The sequence below is a fragment of the Phyllostomus hastatus genome, unplaced genomic scaffold (genome assembly GCF_019186645.2).
Source record: "Phyllostomus hastatus isolate PE091 unplaced genomic scaffold, TTU_PhHast_1.1 phas_scaffold_585, whole genome shotgun sequence".
Lineage (NCBI taxonomy): Eukaryota > Metazoa > Chordata > Mammalia > Chiroptera > Phyllostomidae > Phyllostomus > Phyllostomus hastatus.
Genome location: NW_025334037.1, coordinates 18,018,590 through 18,044,696, shown reverse-complemented (window position 1 = coordinate 18,044,696; position 26,107 = coordinate 18,018,590). Strand labels below are relative to the sequence as shown.

The following is a 26,107-nucleotide window of genomic DNA, read 5'->3' as shown; positions in this document are numbered from 1 at the left end:
GCCATTCTTTATGAGAACTTACTATGTTTAGGAACTGTTCATATATTAAATGGAAATATTATATTATAGTCATCATTTAATTCTCACAGTCTATGAGGTAGTACTACAGTTGTGAACATTATATTGTTGTGAAAATGGAAGCAAGAGGAAGTTAAGTAACTTGCCCAAGGTAACCCAGTGAGTGACTAGCAGGGCTGGGCTTAGATTCCAGGCTCTTTGCAGTTGGTGCTGCTGGAACGCAGTCGCTGGGCTGGGAGGGAGAGTCCTCCTGACTGGAATAAGCACTGTGATTCAACCTTCCAGGTACTGTGGCCTGAAAACCAGCTTGCTCATGTCCCCCATGGTGGGGTTCATGGTGGCCAATCGGTGCACCTTCCACTCACCTGTCAGCTTCCCTCAGGCCCCAGTGACCGCTCTGGCCATGGCGGAAGTGGGCCACTCCAGCGTGCATGACTGCCTTGCCCTGTCTCCTCCTAAGCCCACCCAGGAGCCACCGACAATAGACCACCGTGACCCCAGTGATGGCTTTTTCTCTGGCCACCCCAAGCTGGCACAGTTTGATGCTTTGGCCTGTACCATTGGATCCTCAGTCCTCGTGTTTGTGAATTCAGCCACCAGCAAGCCAATGGGCCTTCCCGAAGACTTCAGGGGGGCCCTGCCGCGGCTGCCTGAGGCCAGCCTCTGTGTGAACTGCGCCGGTCAGAGTATAAAGTTTAGATTATTCTTTCTATGATTTCTTTTAATTCCTTAGCCTGTATTTTTACCCTTAAAATTGCTGTCAATGTCTTAAAAGTTTTTATAACAGAGTCATCTAGCTCCCCTGATGAAGACTCTCCTTGCCTCAGGCCCAGAGCAGAATCTTTTTGCAAAACCAGGGCCCCTCCCTGCGCCCTTATAACCGCCCCGGGAGGAAGGTGCCCCACCTACCTCCTTTACAGAAGGGGAAGCAGAGGTTTGCAGAGTGGAAGTAAATTGGCCTAAAGACGTTCAACTGGTGAGTCCCTTGGACTCTAAAGTCCACCTGGGTGAGCTGTCTCCATTCATTTTAACCTCCGACACCTGAGCAGCAGGGCCACTTATATCCTGCGGTTTCCGATCACTAATCTGATATGACTCATTCAATGTCCTCAGCTGCTTACAGTTAATAACCACATGAATTCTTTTTTTAAAGATGTGACCTTTTTTTAAAAAAAAAGCATAAAACCACCTTTCTTTTATGTATTTAAAAGAACAAACACACTGTTGACAATTTTCTGATACATCTAAAACCTCCATCCATCACTAATGCCAGGCACTGAAGTTTGAAAGTACAGGCAAGTAAACAGAATATTCGAGGCTGAAACATGCAAGGCCCCTACTTTGGTATAATAATAAAAAGGGTTACTCTTTATTGAGCGCTCACTACGCCCAGTGCTTTACGATCGTTACCTTATATAACCCTTACATTGTTGTTTTTCAGGCGAGAACATTGAGACTTTAAAGAGAGCTACTGGGGCTGGGGGAGGAGAGCTAGTCACCTCTGCCCCGGTCCTGCGACAGGGAAAGCTGCAGGTTTGATCTCTCCGGGGCTCAGTTTCCTCCCTGGGAAACTTGACCCTGAGTAACCCTTTCCAGTTGGATCCCTGAATCTTTTTTGAAGACCCAGAGACTCTTGATCCACTTTTTCTGAATTAGTTCCAAATCTGTGCCCCATTTAAATAGCTTTAGAATACAGTCATCAAGATAAAAGACAAAGTTAAATGCTATTCCTTTGTCATTCAACTTCACCTGGTAATAGATTAATTTTAAGATGTTAAAAACAACTTCACACAATAATTCTGAAACTCACAAAGACTGTTCACCAGCAGTCTGGTGTTTGTAGGCACTGATTTGTCTGACTTCTGGCATTTGAACTGCTCAAAAAGGTTGTGAGGGAGAACTTTTTTCATTTATGTTTCACGTTTCGGTCCTTGTAATTCATGCACATGCATGATCACACCTCCTCTTTGGAGCTACTCCAAAAGTTGGGTATTATTATTATTATTCTCCCACTGTACAGTGAGAACAGGCTCTTCTGCAGGAAGGCGGCCTGCTACAGTCACAGGACGCCAGCAAGGCAGGAGCTAGACCCTGCATCCAGCCAGGCTATGGGCCCCGTCTTCCCACGCCACCAACTCTGCATCTCATCCCAGCGGTCCTGAATTTTCAAATTACAGCATGCATTGCCATGGATTTTTAAAACTGTAGTAACACTAGCAGTAGATTCACTAAGAAGTTCTTAAATTGGAGGCAACATAGTGGGGTGATTAAGAGGGTGGGTTCCCCCTGGGTTTGTGTCCTGGATCTGCCATCCCTAAATAGGGGAACCACTATGCCCAGGACGGGGCTGCTTGTCCCAGCATCATGGCAGGCTCCCCCCTAATACCGTGGGCCCAGGGTGAGAGTAAACGTGGAAAATGGTCTGTGGGTCACCCCACCATTTTTTTCCTACCAAGGGGCTGCATGTATGTGTGTGTGGACACCCCAAGCTGCATGTTCAAACTGAGTCACTGCTGCCCCTTGGGCCCTTTGGGCCCAGGTGTGTCCCTATCTGTGGCTTCGTTTGCCCTTTGGAAATCCACCTGGGGGCTCACATGCAGTCTCTGGAGGAGGTTCGGGGTTATTTTGGCAGGGAATTTGGGGGTGCTACAGAAACTTGGAGCATGATCTGGAAGCAAAGTTCCTGGCTCTGAGTCAGCAAAACCCTTTAACCCACGAACTCCTCAACCTCTGAGGAAGATCCCAGTGGGAAGAGGAGCAGGGTGGGTCTCTACATCCCAAAGCAGGCATGGCAGGTGGCCCAGGATTTGGGGAGGTACTGATTAGGACTGCCCCCCTTCTCTGGCAAAGAAAATGTGCTCAGGACAATCAATTACACAGTCACCTAATTTATGAGTTGTATAACTTTGGGCATTATTTCCCTTTAGAGTTCTCTCATCTGTAAAATGGGGAAAATAGTCTAGTTACCACAGGAGTGCTACTCACCAAGGTTTTCAACCTACCCTCCAAGCAGAGGTAGGATGGTGTTTCCTGCTCCCCAGATGTTAGATGTGGCCATGTGACTTGCTTTGACCAATGCAAGTGAGCATGGGAGGCAGGAGTCACTTTCAGGGGCGACCACGTTTGCTTGCCTGTGCTTAATTCTCCAGCAGACATGGGTGGATGGGGAGATACACAGCTGAGCCCCCACACCACAGCTGCCATGGCCAATTGCCCAGAACTACAGCAGACTTTGCAAAGGCAAAAATTAAACTTCTGTTGCTTTAAACCACTGAGATGGCAAAGTTGTTTGTTACCACAGCATAAGCCAGTTTACTGTCCTTCTTACAAGTACCAACAACTTCATAGGGGTGTTGTGAAGGTTACATGAAAAATCTATGTAAGTACTTGGCATTGGGCCTGGCACACAGCTAGTTGTATTTATCAAAGGAGAAAAGGAATCTTACGTGTTCCCGCTGCACAAATTTCAAGGTAGGAAAGTAATCAGTCCTGACACTCATTTCATTTCATGTGCTTCTGTGGAGAATCAGATGCTGTTTTCTCTTTTAGGAGGAAAATTATAGCTACTCAGAGCTCATAGAATGGGGGTTGGCCCCAGCCCTGGGCCCCAGAGCTGACCAGAATCTAAAGTATTTGATAGATTCTTTGAATAGACCTCCAAGTTTGCGTAAATCTGATGACTTTAGGTACTGATGACACAGTCTTGCCACTGCTCACTTTTCTAATACTTCAGTGGGAGCCAAAGCGGTGAACGTTAGGGCACTCACTGGTTTTAGCGGGAAATTCTAGCCTGTAAACTCAGTTTTAATGCCACAGAGAGAGTCTAATCTGGGTGCACGTATTTGGAGGAAGCCGGTTTTATTCCAAAGGTGGCAGACTAAATCTAGAAAGACTTTAAAAATTCCACCCCTTCATTCACTCCACAGTGTTACAGAGCCGAGCTAACAGTCGCTGTGTAGCAGCTATGTGCTGGGCACTGCCGAGCAGACAAGGTCTGTGCTGCTGCTAACGAGAGACGAGGACAGTGATCCGGGCAGGTGAAAAAACCTCCGGTGGTGCTGACTCTCTAACTGCATTTTTGTTACCTTCGAATTCATTCGAAAACCTGCTAAGAGACAAGAGGTACAAAATGTATGTGCATGTTTTGCTTGGACAGATTTTGGCTCCTAGCAATTAGTGCTTTCAGTCACATTAAGCGTATAAATAATGCCTTGTGACATTACAGTATTTCTCATTACAGATCGATTTTGTAGCATTTGTTCATAATCGGACTTGAAACGTTACCTAGAAACAAAGTATGTTTTCCTTGAAACAGTCAGACCCTATTACACATCTAAGGCTTTACAAATCACGATGTTAACAGCTATGTCCCCTGGCTAAGTTTTTTTTCCCCTTAAATAGTGTTAAATTCAGCCCCAGAAGCACTAGTCTCTTGGAGGATTCTCGTCTTATGTGCACTGACTTGAAAGGAAAAAACTAAGTGCTCAAAATATGTTTAACATCTTACAGTGTATAACTCAATAAGTCAACCAACATTCCCTTTTGGGGAAAAATAATGTTAGCACCTTTTAAAAGTGTTATGTTTATAATTAGGTTACATGGTATTATTTTCTCATTTATTAAAAGACAGGTTTTCCTTGCTTTAAAAAAAGAAAAGGTGTCAGCCTACATCTAGGTAGGAGAAACTATCCCGTTTTCTGACCATGTACTCATGTCCTGTGGGTGAGCAGAGAAACAAAGAAAACATGTATCAGATTTGGAGCAAACTTAGTGCTAAACCACAGAATTTTGGAGCCAGGAACATCCAGATTTGAATTTTGTCCCAGTCATTCAATCACTATGGAATCCTGGGCAAAATTACTTACTTTCTTATTCAGCAAATGTTGAGTTTTTTCCCCAGAATTTTTTTTTCTGAGAAATATTCTTTTTTTAAAGATTTTATTTATTTATTTTTAGAGAGGGAAGGGAGGGAGATAGAGAGAGAGAAACATGAATATGTGGCTGTTGGAGGTCATGGCCTGCAACCCAGGCATGTACCCTGACTGGGAATCGAACCTGCGATGCTTGGTTCACAGCCCATGCTCAATCCACTGAACTACGCCAGGGCTAGAAATATTCTCTTTGGTTAATGCTAACCACCTCTCATTCTCCAGCAAATAATCAGAGTACTTATTGTGGGCTGGTCTCTAATGTTCTGGACTCCACAAAACAGTGATAAATAAGATGGACCAAACTATCGGTCTCACAGGGTTTATATTCTGGCCTGGGGGAGGTGGACAGTGTACAGACAAGACAATGTCAATGGTACAAGTGGTCCCCCAAAAGACATGTCTACCACAGAACTTGTGAATGTGACCTTACTTGGAAAAAATGGCCTTTGCAGCTGTAACTAAATTAAGGATCTCAGGATGCGAACCTTAAGTCCAATGACGAGTGTCCTCATGAGAGATGCAAATACACCGAGAGAGGAAGAAAGGGCCATAAGGTGGTGGCAGAGACCACAGTGTTGCAGACACAGACAAGGAACGCCTGGAGCCACAGAAGCTGGAAGAAGCAAGGAGGGATTCTCCTCTGGAGTGTCCTTGCTTTCGGACTCTGGTCTCTAGAACTGAGAGTAAGCTACTTCTGTGTCAGCCATTCACTTTGTGGTAATTTGTACGGCAGCCCTAGGAACAAATATACATGGTGATATGTATTAAGAAAGTAAAAGAGGGAGGAGATAGGGATTCCAGTGAGTACTACAGTCCTGCACTGCGTTTAATGACCACTCAGTCAACAACAGACTCCAGAGAGGATGATGTTAGCCTAGGAGTGTACCAGGCTAGACTGCCTAGATTTGTATAAACGTATGCTATGATGTTCACACAACAAAACAGCCTAACAGCACATTTCTCAGAATATATCCAGTTAAGTGGCAGATGACTGTACTGTAAATGGTGGGTCTGGAAGGCTCTATTGAGGAGGTGCTGTTTGAGTTGCCAGAGGATGTGGGAAAGTGTTATGAAGACAGCGAGTGCAAAGGGTCTGACCTAGGAAGGAATTTGTTCTATTCAAGGACCAGAAAGTTGGTGGGGCTGCCTAGAGTAGGCCAGTTGGAGAGTGGTAGGATGATGCTGATTAGGTAGGAAGGGACCAGATATTCTTCCAAAAGGACACCTATCCCAGAAATATCTTCCAGTTACAATGACCTACAAATTCCCTGACTAGCATGGAGAAAGAAGGAAGTATATATTTATTAAATAATAGGAGGATATTCAGAATATTCTAGTACTTGGATTTAAAAAACCCAGACCCTTTTTAATCTCATATAGTCCCATCTTACTATTTAATCCTACATGAATAATAATGTCTCGGTACATATGAAGTCAAACACCACAAGACACAGTAGAAAACCCTCAGAGGGATCCTTTATTTCACTCACTTCCTACTTATAAGGTGGCATTTCAACCTGAAATAGTCGTTTCCTCCAGTTCAGTCAATGGCTTGGAACATCACGTCATCCTAACTCCGAGGTGGAAGTGGTCCCCAGGCAGGTCTGAGGGTTGTGGAATCACCGGGACCGGATGTGATGGTTCCAGCACGCCATCAGGCGGGCTTCCCTGGGAACTGTACCCACCTCCCCCTGCCCATTCCTCTCGATGATAAGTGGGGAAATAAATTGTGTTTCTATTCACTTTTTCAAAGACCAGACCTACCTCATTTATACGTCTAGAAAAGTTTCTCAAGTATACTGTGTTTGTCATTTTCCTACAGCTCTTCAAATGCCTGACCTTCATCTTTTCCCTACCTCTAAAATTCCTCTCTTTCACATTATCTTTCTTGATTGTTTCTTATTGTAAAAACAAAAACAAAAAAAGATCTGGATTTGCTGTGCACATCACCAGGTCCATACAGAAAAATGCACAGAAGTTTTATATGCCGTTTACAGTAACAGATCAGAGTACAAAGTCAAGAAGAGCCTGAAGTATTGGACTTGTTCTGAAATAAGCCTACAGAGGATGGTACCACGGTAGCTTCATCAGAATTTTCCCCCACCAACCACTCAACAGTGGCAAATATAAAAATTTGCAGTTAAAATACATAGCAGTCACTCCATGTCCTGTCCCTACAACCCACCCAACTTCTGAATAACAGGGCTTTTCCTAATTTTATTCCCCTTTAAATTCAATGGAAAAAGCTAAAATCAGGTTTTAGCAATGTATCCCCATGGAACATGGTGAGTTACCCAGATTTTAATTGCTTGTAGAGCTATCTTAGTGAAGGAATAGCAATGCCTACTTTCCAGGAAATAGTGAGTGAAAACCAATTTTAACCCCAGTCTGAAGTTACAAATTTGCTGTTTCATGGACACAACTGCTATAAATTGAACTGTAGCAACCATGCAAGACAATAAAAGAAAGTTATGACAGTCTGCTGGATTTGGTGAGTGGGGATCAAAGTTCATCGTGGTTTTTTGTGAGGTCTTCTCCATAATTGGTAGCTTGGCTTCCAACGAACATGTTCCAGTTCTCCAGTATCTCCTCTTTGGTTAGCTTCTCGTCCTGCAGGAAAGAGGGCAGAGCTGTGTCATAGAAGCCCTAGGAACTCTGAACGGTTCAGCAGGAAGCGCTATGTCATTTCACTGATTTGCAGCATTTAAAACCCTACACTGAATAATTAAGAAGCTGCTAGGTGTCTCTTTCATCTTGTGTTACTGCACTGCAGCAACCCAAACTGGAAGAGCCTCCTGCTGTAAAAGTTGTGCTATAATATACCAGGTTAAGTCCCTGAGGAAGTGAGAAGTCAGAATCCAGCTATGTCTACAAGCAGTAATGGCAAGCCCAAAATGGTCCCCAAGGAGCTCCACCTCCCTTTCAAGATCTGACTGCAAAACTCAACTGTCTCCTGAGAGCCTGGAGCAGTGATTCAAGTGGGAAAAGGCAGGACTTCTTTCTAAATCTTGCTCACATATTTATTTGGATAAAATAGATATTGAAGTGCTGGCCCTAGAGCTCAAACTGGGAGCTTGCCAGAGGATGCCCGAGTTGTAACGGGCTGGGCCTGCTTGTGCCTGACACATGATGGATGTTGGATAACTATCTGCTGACTGAATGAATGGATGAACAAACTTGTCCTAAGGCAACGCAGGGTGTACCTCTTCAATCCATGCCCTGCCCATAGCAAACAAAGTTCTGCAATCCTAGTGGGAGTGAATGTAAGTCTGTGGCCCATGGCAGACTCTCCAGAAATGCCTCACCGAACAAGCTCCCTGTGGGTTATCACGGTACTGGGTCAAGTTTACAGGTCTCTAATGTAGGGCAAGAATGAGAAATGTCAATAAAGCACAGCATCCCAGGCCAGGGCTATCACAAAGCAGCAAACACAGCCAATCTTATGTAAACTTTCTCCCTTCACGCGTCCATTCCAGAAGAGTGTGAAATACCCTGTTCTTGTCCGACTCGTACACCAGGTGTCTGGCCTCAGCCTGCGCGTGGTCATAGTCTTGAGGGAGGATCCAGTGGCGAATCTCATCTTTGTCCAACTTCCCGTCCTTGTTCAGATCCCGGAATTCATTGAACTGCTCCCGTTCTGACACCACCCAGTCTGGCTCAGGGCCACTCTCCTCGTGGGAAAACATGTCCGCTGCAAAGGAAGGCTGATCTTGGTTATGAAGACAAGTGGGAAGGTATGTCAAAGAACACCTGGCCTCCTTAGCCTTCAGAAGGGTGATGACCAATCTAGAGACACAACCCAAACACCTGGTGGGCAGTTTCTTGGGAATAATAATGCAATGACTTATCCACTGTGAAGGTCGCTCGGTGGAATAGAAAGAACTAAGCTTAGGAGCCAGAAGATGAAAAATGAACTAGGTCTCTTGAGTCAGTGCAGTGACAGGGATTAAGTTACTGAATTCAATGGCTGAGTCAAGTTGCCTCGTCTGTAAAATGAAGATAATTTACAAACCACAGGGTTATCACAAAGGCCAAGTGGGACAGACACTTTCTGTGAAAGCCCTCTGGAACCCACACTGCATGAACCACAGGTCAAAACTAATACCAGTAATAGCCATCGAGCACTTCCTATGGTCCAGATACTGTATAATGTACTTTACATACATTTTTTTCATAACAATCCTATTAAGTAGGTCTTGTTATAATTCCCATTTTATAGATGAAAATACTGAGGCAACAGCTACTATGAGCTCCCAGCTGGGTAGGGACACGGGCACTCGGCTTCCAACCCACGGTCTCAGCTGCCATGTTCCTTTCTGTGGTTGTTTATATCATTTCCAAAGGGCTTCCGCATATAGCGCTTTATTTCATCTTTATAATAGGTCTCTATGACGGATCATTACCCCTGTTTTCCAGAAGGGCAGGGGAAGGAGAAAGAATGCAAAGTTTATGCATTGTTTGCTAAATCACTAGATCTTCTTGGAAAAGAAAGACATCCTGTGGGCAGTTTCTCTTTAATGGAAACACAGCTTGGAAGTGTCAGGTGATACAGGGAGCAGGCGATAGGTGAAGGTAAAAGAGAGTGAGACCCTTGGTTCAGCCACAAAATAGACCCACATCTGGCATCTGCGGTTTTTGAGCAAGAGCTTCCACATCTGGATTGGAGTTCCATCCAGTCCTGGAAACGTGGGTGCTATGTATTCCCATTTTACAGATGAGGAAACTGAGGCTTACAGTGATGGCATGACTATGCTGGGATCACAGAGCTGGTAGGAGCAGAAGCCAGGACTCCCAATTCCAGCGCTCTTCCCACTACACACCGCCACTGGGTTTCCACCCAGGCCCTCCTGAAAAGAAGCCCCTTGCTGGATAAGTCCAGGCGCGGGCCTCTCAGACTGCAAAGTGCTCAGAATTTGATTTTCAGGCACAATGTCCCCATCCCCCTCTCTGCTCAATGCAAAGGCTGAAATGTTGCTTTTAGGCAAAGCCACTCAATGTTCCAATGCGGAGTTCAGGAGGACAGGGAGGAGCATGACCCTCAATCAGAAGTGCTGCACTGTTTTAGTCTGTTAGCCTTTTCTGTCAGTCTAATTCCATCCCCACTGTCCAGGCACCTGCAGCTCTGAACCCTCCCTCGGATGTGCATCAGGCAAGAGGAAGGCTCTGCTGCTTGCACTGAGGAGGGGGCTGTTAGCATCCATTAATTCTGCAACGTTAATGCCACCAAGATCACTCCAATACCATGGCGAGAGCTACCTGTGTGTTACACCACAGGCAGAGGACAGAGTTAGGTTCCTCGGATCAAGTGGAACTCTTAGCAATTAGAAGCCATTGTCCTCTTCCTTACCAAAGGCATTTGTTCATGGAGAACGGGTGACAACGTAATACAGCCACAGATCAAAGGCCGATGGCAACCTGGGTTCTGGTTTTACAATGAAAGGTCACTAACTGCTTCTATTAAATGTGTACAAAAATTCTATTTACCCCATCCCTCAAATAATTTGCCAGCTTTCACCTCACTGAGACTTGGGAAAAGAGGAGGTGTCATGAAAGGCAGCCATGTTCCCAAGCACTGAAGGAGCAGCTGATGATGATCAAAGAGAAATTTCCATGCTGCCTGCCCTGGTCCTTTACGTTTGGAGGGCACCCGAGCTGCTGGAAAGGGCTCGAACCAGCAACGGTGCGTTCTGACCCAGGTACATTCATTTGAGTCTCGTTCAGCCAGTGCTCACAGTTACTTGCAAATGCACTTCTTGATGGTGCTTACACGGAGCCTTCAGAACGAATGGTAGGTATGGTACTCCCAATGAAACAGCTCTATTATGAGGCAATTATGCATTTTGCAAAAGGATTCACCTATAAGCAGGAATGCTTTTCTGCAGATAGCCTGGGCATATAAATAGTTCTGTTGATGACAGCTGTGTCTACTTAAGAGCTTGTAGGCCCCGCAGACCCAGTCTGATAGTAACCTGTCCCCTAAGGCTGTCTGCTCCAGACTCACTGTAATTCTCTAAGATCTCCAATCCCATTTCCCAAAGATAAAACTACACAGTGTGCTCAAGGGCACCTCTCAGAGCTGGAAGCCAACAGCTGGCCATTCTAGATAGAGGTAGGGGCCAGCCTTCTGGTCTCTCCATTGAATAAGGTCTAGTGATTCTCTCTGATATTGCACCACTAGGGATGGGGTGACACACCCCTCCCCCCTGGGAGGTCACAGGAGTGACACCCACAGACTTGTAGGTGTTGCTAAAAGCGACGTCTGGAAAAAGTAGCCAGACATGTGGGTGGAAGAATGTTGCCCAGAAGGGACAGCAGAGCGGGCCTGCAGACAGCACTCACCAATGTACTCATCTTGATCCACAAACCCATCCCCGTCTTTGTCGATGTCCTCCAGCGTTTCCTAGGGAGCAAAGCAGAAAACAAAATGCAACGTGGCTAGGTGTTCTCTGCAAATTTTATAGAGTTCTGACTCCCCTTCTCCTTTGCCTGGCTTTTACGGCTGAATGCTTGATGACTTCTGGCTTGTCTCCTTACCTCCCTAGGATCAATTTCTTATCTGTAAAAAATAGGCAGTGGTTTCTGCCCTTCCTCCCCCACCTCCTAGTTTTAATATCAGAACACTCTCTCCAAATGAAAATGTACCTGTAAGACCAGAGATGTTCTGAGCATATCAGGAAGCCCTGCCAGGCCACCCATGGCCACCATCCAGCCAAGTCAGCCGCTGGGGTACCTGTGAGGAACCAGTGTGAGAACCACTGGACCAGATGGTCACAGAAATAGATTCCAGGGCTGATTGGACTCTGAACACCAAGTGGGTGTCGGAAAGACATGAAACAATGGGCAATAGAAAAATAAAAGTCTATCCGACTTTTGAATGTATTATGTTCTATATTTAGTATATTTGACTTCCTAATAGGTATTCTGCCAGGGTGAGTACTTAAATGAGTTTACCATCCGTTGTCTCGGCAACTCAAAGGCACGTAGTCCACTTGTGGCTAATTCTTGATCTTGATCGTCCTCTGGCAAATCAGCTATCACGAAGTGGATGTTGGGCAGTAAAAAGAAATGATTCTTAGAGCCACTGCCCAGCCCTTAGGATCATGGTGGTCATGAGGATGAAGCACAAGGCAAGAGGGGACCCAGCTAAGGGTCCACAACTAAAAGAGTCCAGAGCTGGCTATAAACGAAAGCTTTAGCCACTTGTTTTGCAGCATGGAGGCAGTTGGAACTGGCTCAGGTTATCCGACCAGGAAACAGGTAAAGGCATTATTTTATTGTCGTGGAAGATTAAGACATTTGGGACCCCACAAGACACTACGGAAAGCAAACTACACTCCGAGGCCTTGTAAGCACGGCTGACTCTCAAAGCCAGTAGGGTCTGATTTATTCACCCTCCGCAGACCGCACACCCCCAAACCAGCTAAGGGCAGTGTCCTTTCCAGCCATGGATTTTCCTTTAAGTTTCCATATGGCTGAACAATCCAATGCATTCCATTTCAGAGTCTTTTTGTAGTTCCCTCAAAGCTGAAAAATGGACAGAAACTAGCTACTTTATTCACAAGCCCATTGGCTTTTTCTGAGTGCCTATCTAGACTGCATTTCCCAGCCTCATCACATCGAGGAGGAGCCCGGGGACTGTGAAAGGAAGGGATGGGTCATCCCCTGGTGGGAGCAGTAAAGGTGGATGGCCTTCTCCTCATGCCCTCCCTTGTCTACCAGCTGGCAGTTACTAGGAGGGCCTCGAGGCCATATGATGGATGATACAGTACAAGATGGAAGCAGCCTAGTTGCTGATAGCTCTTACAGGAGGGATTGCCCAGGCGACCCGCCCACCTGGGACCATCTGCACTGGAGGTGGTATTAGCAAGAAATACGCTTTGATTGTGATAAATGGCTAGGACTGGGGGCTATTTGTTACAGCACCTAGCATGCCCTGACTCATTTACTGGGTAGACAGACATTCCAATGTATTTCTCTTCACAGTCCTTTTCCAGTTCCCCTCAGGATGAAGAACGTTCTCTCTTTGGAAGAAGAGACCAGATTTTGGCGTAGTTTTCACCCTGGTCTTTTCCCAGCCCGGGAACTTCTTTTATCTTACCAAAACCACAATTTCTTTCATGTGCTCAAACTCCTCCGGGTGCAGAAAGGCAGTGAACTCCTCCCGAGTGGCTGTCAGGTCACCATCGAGGTCTGCAGCTTTGAACCTCCTCTCGTCACGTGGCAGCATCTTTTTAAAAGTGTGATGCTCTGAAGAGTCATGGAATTCCGTGGGGTTTCCTGCAGGAGGTTGTGCACACACGTTTCCACTGGGCTGCTGCGGAAGGCAGTTCCTTCCAGATCACCCATCTTCACCCCCAAACAGTGCACCTGGGACTGAAGGCCTGACCTATCGAGTTGTCTGAAACAGTTTCTTTCAGAATGCCTCCAGTATCTGCTCCTTCATACCACCCCATAACACAGGCCCTGCTGATGTATTAGGGGCATTATAGTAGTGGTTAAGAGCACAGGCTTTAGACCATACTAATGCCATACTGCCCTTTGCTGAACCCTGTTTTCATCATACCATCCTTTGCTGCAGAACATGCAGAGGCTCCCTAGTACCCACATTTTGTCTAAATGTTTCTGCCTGGCTTTCACGATCTCCCTTAATAGGTCTGTGAGTGTGCACCTCTGGTTCTCCTCAGACCTGACCGTTGTTGTCTCTACCATGCACCCAGTGGGCCTGCACCCCGTGCTCTGCACACACCCTTCCATCATTCCCCAAACAGGTATTACGTTTTATATCCTTCCCTGCCCATTGCTATATGCATCACTGCACCTTTGTCCTTCCAGCTGACCCACCTCCCCCACTCGTCTCTCTCTCCAAATATAAATCCATTCTTCAAGGCCCAGCTCCCAAGCCGCCCTCCACCAGAAGCCTTGCCTGACTGCTCCAGACCACTCGGTCTTTGCTATCTGAAATTCAGCAGCTCTGGGGAACTGTACCACACACACTCTCCTTCTCTGTTTTGTTCTGTGTGTGGCCCTGAGATCACAGGCCAGCAACCTAAGTCATTTTTCATTAGACCCTCGACCCCTGCCACCACTCAACCTAGGACTCCACTCAGAGTACGCAACTCAGTCCATTCTTAGTAAGCAGAGCAGGATGTTACACAAGCAGGTTCTGCTTAGGAGGTTGTGACATCCCCCTGCAGGGGGTGGCTGTGACGAGGGAGCAGAGTGTTCTGCAAGAAGCTTGTTGTGTGGGCCCCAGCCGTGTCATCTCTCCTGCGGCGCCTCTTACCTAGGTAGTAACCGTAGGTGGCCTGTTTGTACTCTTCCCAGGAAATTTTATCGTCTTTGTCCCGATCATAATCCTTCCAGACTTTGGCGACGTTGTCATAGATGTATCTTTTCTGCACCCGTTTGATCCAGGTTTTCAGCTCCTCAGTAGTGACAAAGCCGTCCCCATCATTGTCAATTCGATCGACAATCTTCCTGTAGTTTAAAAAAACAAACAAACAAACAACCCACAAAGCTATCATCAAGGCTTGTGTGATCTTAATCCAGAGAAGATCAAACACCTACAGAATCTAAAATGCATCAACATAAAAATCAGCGATCCGATGGTGCTGAAAAAGATCTTAAAGTTTATTATCTTTTCTGAGGACGAGATGTCTTTCCCCCCACGAAGTGCCAATGGCAGACACTACTAATAGATCATGCCCCTTCGTCCTGATACAGCGAGCTATGGCCTCAGAGACCTTCTCAACACAGTGCCTGGCAGATGGACACTACCACTTGATTAGTGTTGAGATGTGAGGTGAAACCTAGCAGTCCTCCCTGATGTGGTCCTTAGAGCAAGGGACACTGGAGCTCAGAGAAACTGAATTCCTTTGGCAAGGCCACACAGCTAGGATTTGGTACAACCGGGGTAAAGACTGGCTCTAGGCCCCATCTAAAACATGGAAAATTCCATGTAAACCAGAAGATAAATGCATTCTTTGTTTAAAACAGAAACAATACAAAACACTGACTACTTTGGACCCAAAGACTTGAAACCTAGAGCAGGACACCAGATCTCGTTGGACAGAGCATAAAATGTTGGGGATGACAGAGCCTTGGCTTCAGTGAAGCTTATTCAAGGAACTTGACCAGCTGCGCAGCTGCAGGAGCCTGAGCCCTCTGCTCGTAGAGTGAAGACCCCTGTGTCCCCTGGAATCTCCTGCCCCACAGCTGGCCCAGGTTCGGGCAGTTTCCCACCGGACTCCACTGAGGTTCCCCAAAACCCAGCACAGAGCAGAGGTCAGGCTCGTAATTCACCAGAGTCCATGTATAGGCACAGGGTCCAAGCTGGGGACTCTGTCCCCGGAGAAAACCTCAAAGATACCCACAAGCTCTTTCCAATATTTGAAAAGGTTTTACTCAGGTGGTCCATTTACTTGGGAAGAGGTCACAGAGGCTGATTAGGGATTTGTTTCTTTGCTTTGGGCTGGAATCCTATCCATTCAGTGGTACAATTTTCTTAGTGTGAACAGAAGTTGATTGGCAGCTTCTCTTTGATTAATTAGATGTAGGAAATGGCTTCACTAGTACGTGGTCTCCATCTCCACCTGGATACCTGGGTAGTCTGGGCTCCTCTTTCTCAGGAACGTGTAAACATACAGTTACTCTGTCCTTTCATTTGCAGCTGTACCAGGTCTCCAGGTTGAAAGACTGAGCCTCAGATACCTTCAGGCTTCCTTCCAGGAGACCATAGCCAGACACAGCAGAATTCTTTCAACACTGCACTGTTCAGCCTGCCTACTATGTGCCAGGCACTGTTCCCACACTGGGACATAGAGGTGGCATGCCCCTCGGTTATCCAAAGCCGGCTGAGGAACAGAATCTCAGACCAGCAGAGACCTAATGTCAGACTGTGAATAACCTTTTTTCGTGGAAAAGAGAGCATCGAATCTACGCCAAATGACTGTCTGGGGCACAGTCAACCTGACACATAATAGGAGTTCATGAATATTTGCTGGAAGAATAAATATGATCGAAACCTGTCTTAAAAAATCTCAGGAGTGAGATACTGGGAAGGCTCTCTGCTGGAGGAAAGCCCACCCCTCCAGTCAGAGCACCGTGATCCTGGCCCTGGGTGACAGAGGGCAAAGGTCTGGGCTCTCTGGGCCCAGTTTTTCCGACTGCAAATTGGAACACTCACTTTACCAGGAATGTCGTGAGGAATAAAGGAGATGTGTGCCTTTCCTCACTCACTAAGGACAATAAGCGGGTGGATGGAAAGCTCAACAGACACCTGGCAGGTGGCAGGAATGAATGCAGCCTCCATGCCGAAACTAGGACAACCTGGAGATCCCCTGCCAGCTGGGTCAAGGGCACCCCACGCTGCTCCAGGCAATGACTGCCACATGGGGCAATCACCCCTGGGCCAGAAATCGAGGTCTGTATGTGAAATCACTTGGATTTTAAAGGTTGGCAATGAATTTCCACTTTTTCTAAGTTGTGTCACTGCACGCAGCCTATAGGTGCCCACTTTGTAGCCCTCTGGCCTGGGTGTGAGTCTCCAGGGGCCTAACTGTCACGTTTTCAAGATCAGGTCAGGTGGTGGTGACAAGCCTGCCCAGATCCCTCATCAGCCCAGACCTGGAGGGGACTGTTGCTCTAGGAGCTTAAACAGAGAGGCTCCTCCATCCGCCCCTGCCTCTGGCCTGGATTTACCTTGCAAGTGAGCGGTGCATCCGCTACCCATCCAGTGGCTCAGGCCAGAGACCCAGATGTCATTTGTGAGTCCTTGCGCCCCCTCTCTCCACCCCCATGCTGAGTCAAGCCTGAGCACTGCCAGTTCTTCCTCCCACATGCTTCTGGGTTCACCCTCTCCTGCTCTCTGGACCTGCAAGCCTGGGTCAGGTGCTCAAGGCCACAATCCTTCACTGGTCTCCCCATCGTGCCTCATTCATGTTCTCCTTCCTTCCCAATGCCAATCTGACTTTCCTAATGAGAATTTAGGGTGATGACATTTCAGCCACATACAGGGTAACATCTAATCTCCACCCCTCAGAGGTGCTTCCTGTTCTGGGGTGCCTCCTGTCCTGCTCTACTCTTGGTTTCCCCTCCACTCTCACCTCTCACTCCTGCCCCGTCCTCTTATTGTCCCAATACCTCTCACCCCCCAGAACAGGTTTCAAAACCTTTAGAAGCAGGCTGTTCTCTCTTCAAGAATGCTGTTCCCTGCAGGTATGCCTGGCAACCTCTGAGTATTCCCACAAGCTCGGATCCATTTCTAAACCCCTCAGCCTCTCCCTGCAACCCGAACCCTTAGGGCCTCCTTCTTCTGGGTGTGCTCACTATAGTTTTATATCCATCGCAGTGACTATACTAGTATCTGCTCGTGTCTTATTTGATTTTAAGTAGTTTGAGGCCTGGAGCATACAAAGGTTCTCTGCACCTGCCAGGTATCGAACGTGGTAGCTGGCACACAGTTGCCATTCAAATGTTTGTTGCATAAATAAATAAAGGAATGAAGTTAAAGTGTTCGTACAAAGATCAAATGTAGACCAACTCCATCAGCCCTTGCTCTCACCGACAGGCTTACTCCTCACCGAGAAGGCATGAAACTGGAAGGCTGGAGGATTGCAGACTACAGAGTTCTCTACTCTAGACCCCAGAATAAATCAGTTTTCAAGCGCCTCAAAGCAATACAATAGACTAAACTCATCAATGGCCCCCATTGTTAAGTCCCAAATAAGAAGAGAAAGTACTTCTCTACAAAATAAAAGGTGATTGTTTGAAGGTGACTTTGAAATTCAAAGATCTGTTTATCAGAGCAGGCAGATGGTGCACCTACACAATAGGTACAATTTAGCTTCGTATCCCAACCAATCCCATTGGCCTTTGGTGGCCCCCATCAGCACAGGGATGGCTGTGTTCTTTTTCATGTAGCAGGACACGAAGATCTCCACCCCCAGGAACCAGATTCCAGGAGGCCTAGTGCCCGGTAGGCAGGGCTACTGGGACCCTCCCCAGCCCATCCTCCTCCACCACACTGCCTGCTGACTCCAGATACCTTTGCACAATGCCCCAGTGTCTCCCCAGGGAACCTGCCGAGGGTGCACGCAGATGTCCCAAAGTTTTGTTTCCCAGGTCTGGTCCCTGACTCAACTGCTTTCAACAGTGAAATTTACAATCTATCACACCACCCGCCAGCTTTTTGCCCTCAGCTGCCAAAGGACTGGGTGCCTCTGCAGACAGCTGCTGGGAACGCAAACTAGGGAAGCAGTTTCCACTCCCACTCCCACCCCCTATTCCCAAATGCCCCTCCCTTCTTAACAGGATTTTTATATCCCTACGTCAGATTTACGAGGCCATTAGTCAGAAGGACACCCCGGCTCCAGTCCAGGGACACAGACCAGGAATCAAGCCTCTCCTTCATCTGCCCCCTTCATCTTTTATCCATTTGTGTTCATCTTTGAGACCTTAGAAGTGTCTCAAGTACTTCCGTTTGGAAATGGGGATAGAAGAGAGAAACTGAGAGGGTGGGGAAGAACTCTGTCACTAAAAGGCCACCCTGGACAAACTCTTCTTTTGTACGTTCTTCACCCTCCCTTCTGATGCAACCACGGGGAGGGGGCGGGCCCTCGACGTCCTGGCTCCCGCGGCTGCTGCCACGTTCTAGCCTCCCCCGTGGGAAGCCACCCTGGCCTGGGGCGATGTCCACACAGGGGTTCCAGAGGCTGCGGACAAATTTCTCCAGCCCGGCAGCTCCTCCAACTGGACCCCGCCCTCGGATCTGTGCGCCGATTTCGCTTTCGATTCGCCGCGGCTCGCATTCCGCGTGGTTCCCGCCCGGTTGGCCCTGCGGGCACCTGCAACGCCCCCAAACGCAGCACGGGCTGCGGCCTCACCCCAGCCTCTCCTTGCTCTCCTCCGAGGTGAGCTGGTCGAAGGTCTTAGAGTCTTCCTTGCCCAGAAAGGCCTCGTGGTCGTACTGGAAGCTCTGGTTGTCTTCGGGCGGCCGCTCACCCAGTTCCGAGTCGGGCCGCACCACGCGCTCCTTGCGCACAGTGGGCTTGGCCCGCAGCGCCCGGGGAGCCAGCACCAACGCCAGCAGCAGCCCCAGGGCGAGTCCCAGGAGGTGGTTCCGGCCACCGCGTACCATCGCGGGGGAAGAGAGAGCGGCCCGCAGGGAGACACCGAGCAAGCGACCAGAGAGAGGCGACTGGGGGAATGGGGGCTGGGGCCGCGGCAGGGAAGGGGACGGGCCAGCCCCTCAGCCAGCGCCCGCCCCGTGCCAGAGCGGAGGGGCGCGCCCCCGGCTGCGGCCGGGGAAGCTTCAGGCTGCCGCGCTCACACGCCCATTGGCCGCCGGCCTGCCAGGGGGGAGGCCGGGGCCGCTGAGCCACGTAGTCGCGGCGTTGCGGTGGGCGCGCGGGGCTCGGGTTACGCCTCCGCCCCTCCCCTCGTTCTCATCGCGAGGGGCGGGCCCAGGCAGGCTGTGCTGGGGACTGGAGGGTTCCCGGGAAGACGGGGAAGAAGTTCTTTGTCAAGCAACAGATGTTCAGGATAAAATTCCCTCTCTTCTTCCAGTTCTGGATAACTGAAAGGAGGGAGGCTCTGCCCCCCACCTCAACTTCCAGCTAGGAGCCCAAATCTCAGCCCAAGACCTCTTGCCTCCGGGATGAGCTCTTAAACCAAATTCAGCCCCGCTGAACCCAAACTGGCAGTCTGGTTACAAACACGAGAGACTGGGAAGAGACCAGGGTGGGCAAGGTTCTCTAGGAATGAGGGTCGCAAACCCAAATGTTCAGGAGGGCCAAGCAGGTAACTTCGATATGACCGAGGGCCCATCTAAATGGAGGAACCTCGCACTCCAGCTCCCGGGAGGAATGCAGACCCAAAGCTGGCAGATATTCCTGCTTCCCGAAGGAAATCAGGATTTCAGATGTTTGTGCTTTCATTTCTAATGATGGCGATTCATGTTACTAAAACACTACACGACCCAAACAATCTTGTCAGTACATTGAATCTGGGGTAATGCTGCCAGTATAAAGAAGCTCTGTAGAACTTTCTGTAGTGATGGAAACGGTCTATGTCTGGGCAGCCCAGTAGGTAGTGGCCATTGAGCATGCTTGACAGGTAGTGTGACCGAGGCATTGAAAATATAATTTAAGTTTAAATTTAAATAGCCACATGTGGCTAGTCACTATCATATCGGACAATGCAGGTGTAGAACGACAATTCTTTCTGTGTCATAGACTTTTGTGACTCATTGAAAGCCATGGACCATCTTCCAAAAAAATGCACATACAGTTAATGGTGTGGATGTTTGATAAAAGTGTCAGAAGATTCTTGGATCTTCTGAAGTGCCACTTGTGAGCCCTAGGTTAAGAACCCCTAGAAAACTAAAAGTGGTTGAAAAGCCTTTCCCACGGCCCCTGGTCAGCTGTACTCCCAGAGCTATTCCGCTGCCCTTTGTCTCCTCCACCCACCTCCACGTCACCTTGCCCGATAGTCTAGAGAAGGCCCCTGGTCTGTGCCTCTTGCCCTTTAATGCCTGGACATTGCCAATAGCAGTATAGATGCAACTACCTTTCTTATAATGACTTCTTTTAGTCAATTAACAAACAATCATTGTGTGCCCACTGTGGCCTAAGCACTGGGCTGGGACCTGAGAGTTCAGTGAGATACTACTGAACCATGGTCTCTGCAGACTGATAGTGCATGTGAATATTCATTCAGTCGATAAACTGAGCACCTGCTCACTGTCAGGGCTGTGCTGGGTATTGGTTTACTCAGTAGCCACAGATTGCAAATCAGTGTGACAAGTGCTCCGAGAGGAAGGCGTTCAGTATTATTGGGGTACAACAGAGAGACAGGGCCCAGACTTGGGGACTCATTGGGGAAAGCCTCCTGGAAGAGGGGATATCTAAACTGAGCCACTGAGCCTGCAGGTGAGTAGCATAAGCCAGACAGCAGGGGTATGGGTGTATGAGAAGAGGGTAAGGTCCTGTGTAAGCTGGCAGATAGGAGTAGAGTTTGAGGTGATGTACTTGTGACCCTGTATTCTCATGATGTATTATCGTCAGGACTTGTGATGAGTCCTGAGGATGTATTCCCCCCCCTGAGCTGACTTTTCATGGGAAAGAGAGTGCTGTGCTTGTGAACAGACATGTCCCCCACTGCCAGTCTAGAGACTTGAATTTCTGGCAATAGACAAGCATTACTTTGGGTGTGTAAGGACCCCGTATTAAAATGCACGGCCCTGAGGTAGGTGGCTTAGTATGTTCTGGGCTCTTCAGGCAAGTGGGGTGTGAATTGTTGAGTAGGGGTATTGGGGGCGGGTGGAAAAGGAGAAGTAGGAGGAGGCACCGAGAGAAAGAGATCAGAGCTAGAAAAAGAGGAGGATCCGGAAGGGAATGGGCAAGTGAGTGGAGATTGGAGACAGCCTTTGGTGATTCATAAGGTTGCCACCGGCACTCAGGGCTTCTGGGATTGATCCAGACTTTCAGAAATGAGGACGGCACTCCCTTTGCTCCTGCTGTAGTGGCTTCCTGCCAGACATTAGTGATTTCCACCAGTTAGATTGTTCCATAGGTAGCCTCGGCTCCCTTGGGAATTACCAGAGAATTCCAGCAGGGCTCTGACTGAGAAAGAGTTTCTGTAATTTCTCCTGGGCTTGCCTTTGCATTTTCTTTCTTTGTATTGTCCTCCCGCCACCATCCTATGGGAGTTAAACATGTCGTCTCAACCAAAGAATCAGGAGTAGGGACTAGTACTAGCCAAGGTATTTACTGTGCAACTGCTTCTTTTCGTTTTTAGAATTGCTTTTTATTTCTCCCCATGTGTGTATACAGCTAAGTACAGTGTCATCTCTGAGCTAATCTTCATTCTTGCTAAGGCAAAGGAACCAGAAGCAAGAGGAATGATGACATTTAGCAGTGGGTTGGCTCAGTGGCAAGGAAAAGCACATTTCTAATAGCTGAATTGGTCAGTCAGGGTGTGCTCATCTGCTGCATCTGGCTGCAAGTGACTTCACCAACTACAACAAAATCCAACCAGAAGTCACTAAAACAGTAAGAAAACGTGACCATCCCAGGTAACAAGAAGTCTTGAGTCAGATTGATTTCAGATTGGTTGATTCAGTTGGCATGACATCATCAGGAACCAGGGTTTCTGACTCCCTGGGGCTGGAAGACATACAGGTTCCTCTGAAGCACATGATTCGGGTTCTGTGCAAGGAAGAGTGAGCCGGATGGATGCATCCTCCAGCGGGGATCTTGTTGAGCTATTTTGATATTTGAAAGCACTTTGTTCTACCTCCTTCTGTTACAGAAGTACCTCCCTGGGGGTCTTTTGTTGCTCTAGGTTCCTTATGCCTGCTACCATATTGGGAACTGTGGTTCTCAGTGCCAGAGTTTGGTAAAACAGAATTATTTAATTAAAAGTTACACCAGTTTAGAATAATGGTGGAATTCTGCTGCTAAATCTCACTCCCTTTAGAAACAAAGATACACCCACAAACACACAGTCCTGCCCTCCCCCATTGCCCAGGAGGGCCAGTCTCAGAGCACACAAGTCAGAAGTACCACCCCCAGAAGGAAAAAAAACAGAAGTCCGCAGCTCACTTCTCCAGGTTCCTCCCAGTAATCCGGCTGGGCAGGCCTCTCGCCATTCCCAGCACCGTCAGCTGTATTGCCTCAATCTCCAGTTCTTAATCCAAAATGATGTGGAACCTCCTTATGGCCGGCTGGCACGAGTCCTTTCGCCCACTATTAGCCTGTATGGCCCTGCTTGGGTCCGGCATTGTCTCGGTCCCACAGGGTGGCCCACCTTTTTGTTTAAATCCCAGCCTGGATCCTCCTCCATAATCCTGTTTCCAACTTCTCCCACAGTTGGCTACACCTACCAGCACTCCCATATTTTCTGCCTTTCTTGGCTGCCATAGTTAGTCTGGGCAGGCGTGGCCCTGTGGAGTGGAGCGAACCGTCTCCAAGCTCTCACGCAGGCGCAGTAATGCAGGTGGGGGAAGCTGCCTTCCCAGCTGCGTTGTGGGCCCAAGTCAGGCCCATCTACCTGGCCCGGGCAGACTGTGAAGCTAGCCTGCTGTCACTGATATCCAAAAATAGCTCTCAGTCCCTGTGCCGCTTTGGGGCTTCTCAGCCTACACCTTTTTACACTTCCATTTCTCTACCATGCAAAATTACACTCACTCTCAAGGCCCAGCTCAAATGTGTTTCTCTGTGAAGCTTTTCCGTACACCTCCAATCAAAATGCATTACTTTCTCCGTATACAAGTATATGTCCTGAGCCTTCGTATCTCACACATAACACTTTTCACAGTCTGCTTTGTATTGAACAATTTGCCTTCATCTTTCCTAGTTCTGAATGTCTTGAGAAGAACCACCTCCCATCCATGTGTGTTTGCGTAAATCCAAGGACTAGCCCATTTATTGCCTTCTCACAGAAGTCAGTCCTCAACATACAGCTTTGCCATGAGGCCAGGGACCATACCTTTTTGGTTCACTGGTATATACCCAGCATCTAGCACAGTGCTTGGCTCATGGGTACCCAACAGACATTTTCAATAAATAATAGACGAGTAGCTACCAATGTCTGCTTTTCTGGTCAAAGCAGAGTAAGAGAGGGTCTCAATTTATGTTCCCATTTGAAGCAAACAAATAGGCAAGCAAAAAACAGATATAATATATGAAACAACAGTTTTCAAGGCACTGGACATCAGGCAATGAGGGACATTGGAAATAACCAAGGTGAGTCCTGCAATTGTCCCAGTGTACTGCTCTGGTAGAGTTCTGCGGCCACAGCTCAGGGAGAGGAAACTACGATGAAGCCTGGCAGGCTCCCTGAGTTGAAAAGAGGAAGATGATGTCTAGAAAGACCAAGTCATCCATAGTCCTCAGGAGAGAGTCCCAGACAGCACAAAGCTGCAAGAGAGGGAGAGCCCCTTGAGTGGTCATCAGAGTACTGATCAGTGCATGCTGGGAGGCCAACAAGTGGACCATCTGAAAGGCTTAGAGCACAGGGTGCAAACACAAGGCCCACAGGCCGAATCCGGCCCTCCACCTTGCTTTATCTGGCCCAGCACCTTGTTTCTCCCTGGAGGCAGCGCCGAGCTCCTTGCCCCTAGTTAAGGAGCAGTTACATTTATACAGTCCTAAAATTACATTCGGCCCTTTGAAGGCAACCTCGAGGCTGATGTGGCCCCCAGTGAAAATGAGTTTGATGCCTCTGGCTTAGAAGACACAGTGAGTGCCAGGAACAATGCCCGTGCCCGCCAGCCAGCTTGGAAAGACTCAGAGTTCCCGGAGCCCTGGGTGGTGTGTGCCGGCAGGCCTTCCCTCCGAGCTAGGGAATCATTAGCTCTAGAGTGAGCTCTGCTCCAGAAAACACCGAACAAACATGAAAGCAAGAACTGAAAAGACCAAACTATTTTCAAGTCGCGGTACTTCCTCCCAGGGAAAAAGCTAAAGAAAATTTATAGGAATGTAAAAAAATATCTGACACCCAACCAGGTAAAATTCACAATTTCCAGCACCCAATCAAACACACAACAAGGCAGGAAATCATGACCCATAAAGAGAGTCATCAGTGAAGAAAAACTGGCCCAGACTAACATGGATGTTAAAATGAACAGGGAAGAACATTAAAGTAGTTACTATTACTGTAGTTAGTACGTCTGACTGACTTGTTTTCTTTTGCATCACACACAGCACTCTCTGAATCCTACCACAACGCTTCACTTCGGGCCCTTCTGACCATCCGAGGTGTGGGGGTTCTCACACCACCAGGCAACCTTGCAACACCAGCTGGATGTTCTGCAATGTAACGCTGACACTCTCTACCCGGAGATAGCATCAGATCCCACAGGTTAAGGGTTTAGTCCCACAAGATTGCCCCCACTTCAGATGCCAATCACAAATCCAGATTGTCATCTGTATTTCTGACCTACGGGCTATAGATTGGACCCCCACCCCCTGACCAACTCGGGTTCAGGAGAACTCAGGGAAACATGTCACTTACTTGATTACCAGTTCATTATAAACGGATATAAAAGCAAGGACTGTAATTGGACACTTGCATTCCAAACAGAAAAGGGTTTGCGCCACAATGCTCACGTGCTTGTGGTGATGCTGGTGCAAACAATCCTACTGCACAGCCAGCCCCATGAAAATACAGCGCACGCAGTGACAGTGGTAGCTCTACCAGCTACGTCTGTGTACTGTACCCTATGATGTTCACCCAGTTCCTAACAATGAATTTCACAGAATGTATCCAGTCATTAAGCAGTGCATGAATGTATTTACTCTCCTTTACTCATTCTCCTCGAAGATATGTAAAATTATATACAGTAACAAATACAACTACTGTATTATATACAGTAACAACAATAATGCATTGTTGGGTTTGTAACAATATGTAGATGTAATAGGTGTAACAGTAACAGGGAATAGTTATGTAGGATTAACATTTCAATATCACACTGGGATTAAGTTAGTATGTGTATCTAAAGTAGATTCTGATGAGTCAAGATGTATAATGTAAGCCCTAGCACAGGGCCTAAAGAAAGAACTCAAAAACATATAGTGAAAAACTTATTAAAGGAATGAAAGTGTTACATTAGAAAACATTCACCCAATGCAAAAGAAAGTGGTCAGGGAGGACTGGACAAGGAACAGGCAGGAGAAAAATGTTACCAGGTGGGGATCTGGCTCAACACATAGGAATTAAAGACCTGGCAACAGTAAATAAAAGGGTATACATGTAAGATATTTTTCTGTTTTAAAACCTTAAAAATATAATTTCTGTAACAATGTATCATGATATTTATGACATGCATAAGTAAAATGCACAATAACAATCATATCAAGACCACGAGGAGAGAAATGGAAGCATCTTGTTTTAAGGTCCTTATACATGAAACAACATAATGTCACTTAACAGCAGACATGCTGACAGGTTTATGCCAGCGGCCTAGAAACTCACCTGGGCAGTTTCGCTAAGGGCCTGTAGAGCATGAACCCTAGGGAGGGCATGAAACATACCCATTTACAGTGTTGCCTTAGGACTGTGGGTCTGAGGGCAATTTTCACCAACTTATCAGAATTGCTTTTTGAGACTCCTGGAGGACTCTGTTTTCAGGTAACAAGAATACACCTGTGTGA

At 47.6% G+C, this 26,107-nt stretch overlaps 1 protein-coding gene across 1 annotated transcript; it reads right to left on the bottom strand.

The window, feature by feature from the left end:
- Window positions 1-6,398: 6,398 nt before the first annotated feature.
- On the bottom strand, window positions 6,399-19,359 carry RCN1 (reticulocalbin 1). The gene is made up of 6 exons (XM_045825334.1): window positions 18,833-19,359; window positions 14,233-14,426; window positions 13,048-13,226; window positions 11,289-11,349; window positions 8,441-8,640; window positions 6,399-7,559 (listed from the first exon to the last, which is right to left on the bottom strand). Exons 1-6 carry the CDS (start codon window positions 19,084-19,086, stop codon window positions 7,452-7,454), a joined length of 996 nt encoding a protein of 331 aa, XP_045681290.1. The 5' UTR covers window positions 19,087-19,359; the 3' UTR covers window positions 6,399-7,451.
- Window positions 19,360-26,107: the final 6,748 nt, after the last annotated feature.

Coding starts and splice junctions, on each gene's coding strand:
- RCN1 (XM_045825334.1), bottom strand. CDS start 19,086: ATGGTACGCGGTGGCCGGAACCACCTCCTGGGACTCGCCCTGGGGCTG. Junction 13,227..14,232: donor CACCTACGGTTACTACCTAG/GTAAGAGGCGCC, acceptor AACCTCCTGCAG/GAAACCCCACGGAATTCCAT. Junction 11,350..13,047: donor TGAAAGAAATTGTGGTTTTG/GTAAGATAAAAG, acceptor TTTGCTCCCTAG/GAAACGCTGGAGGACATCGA.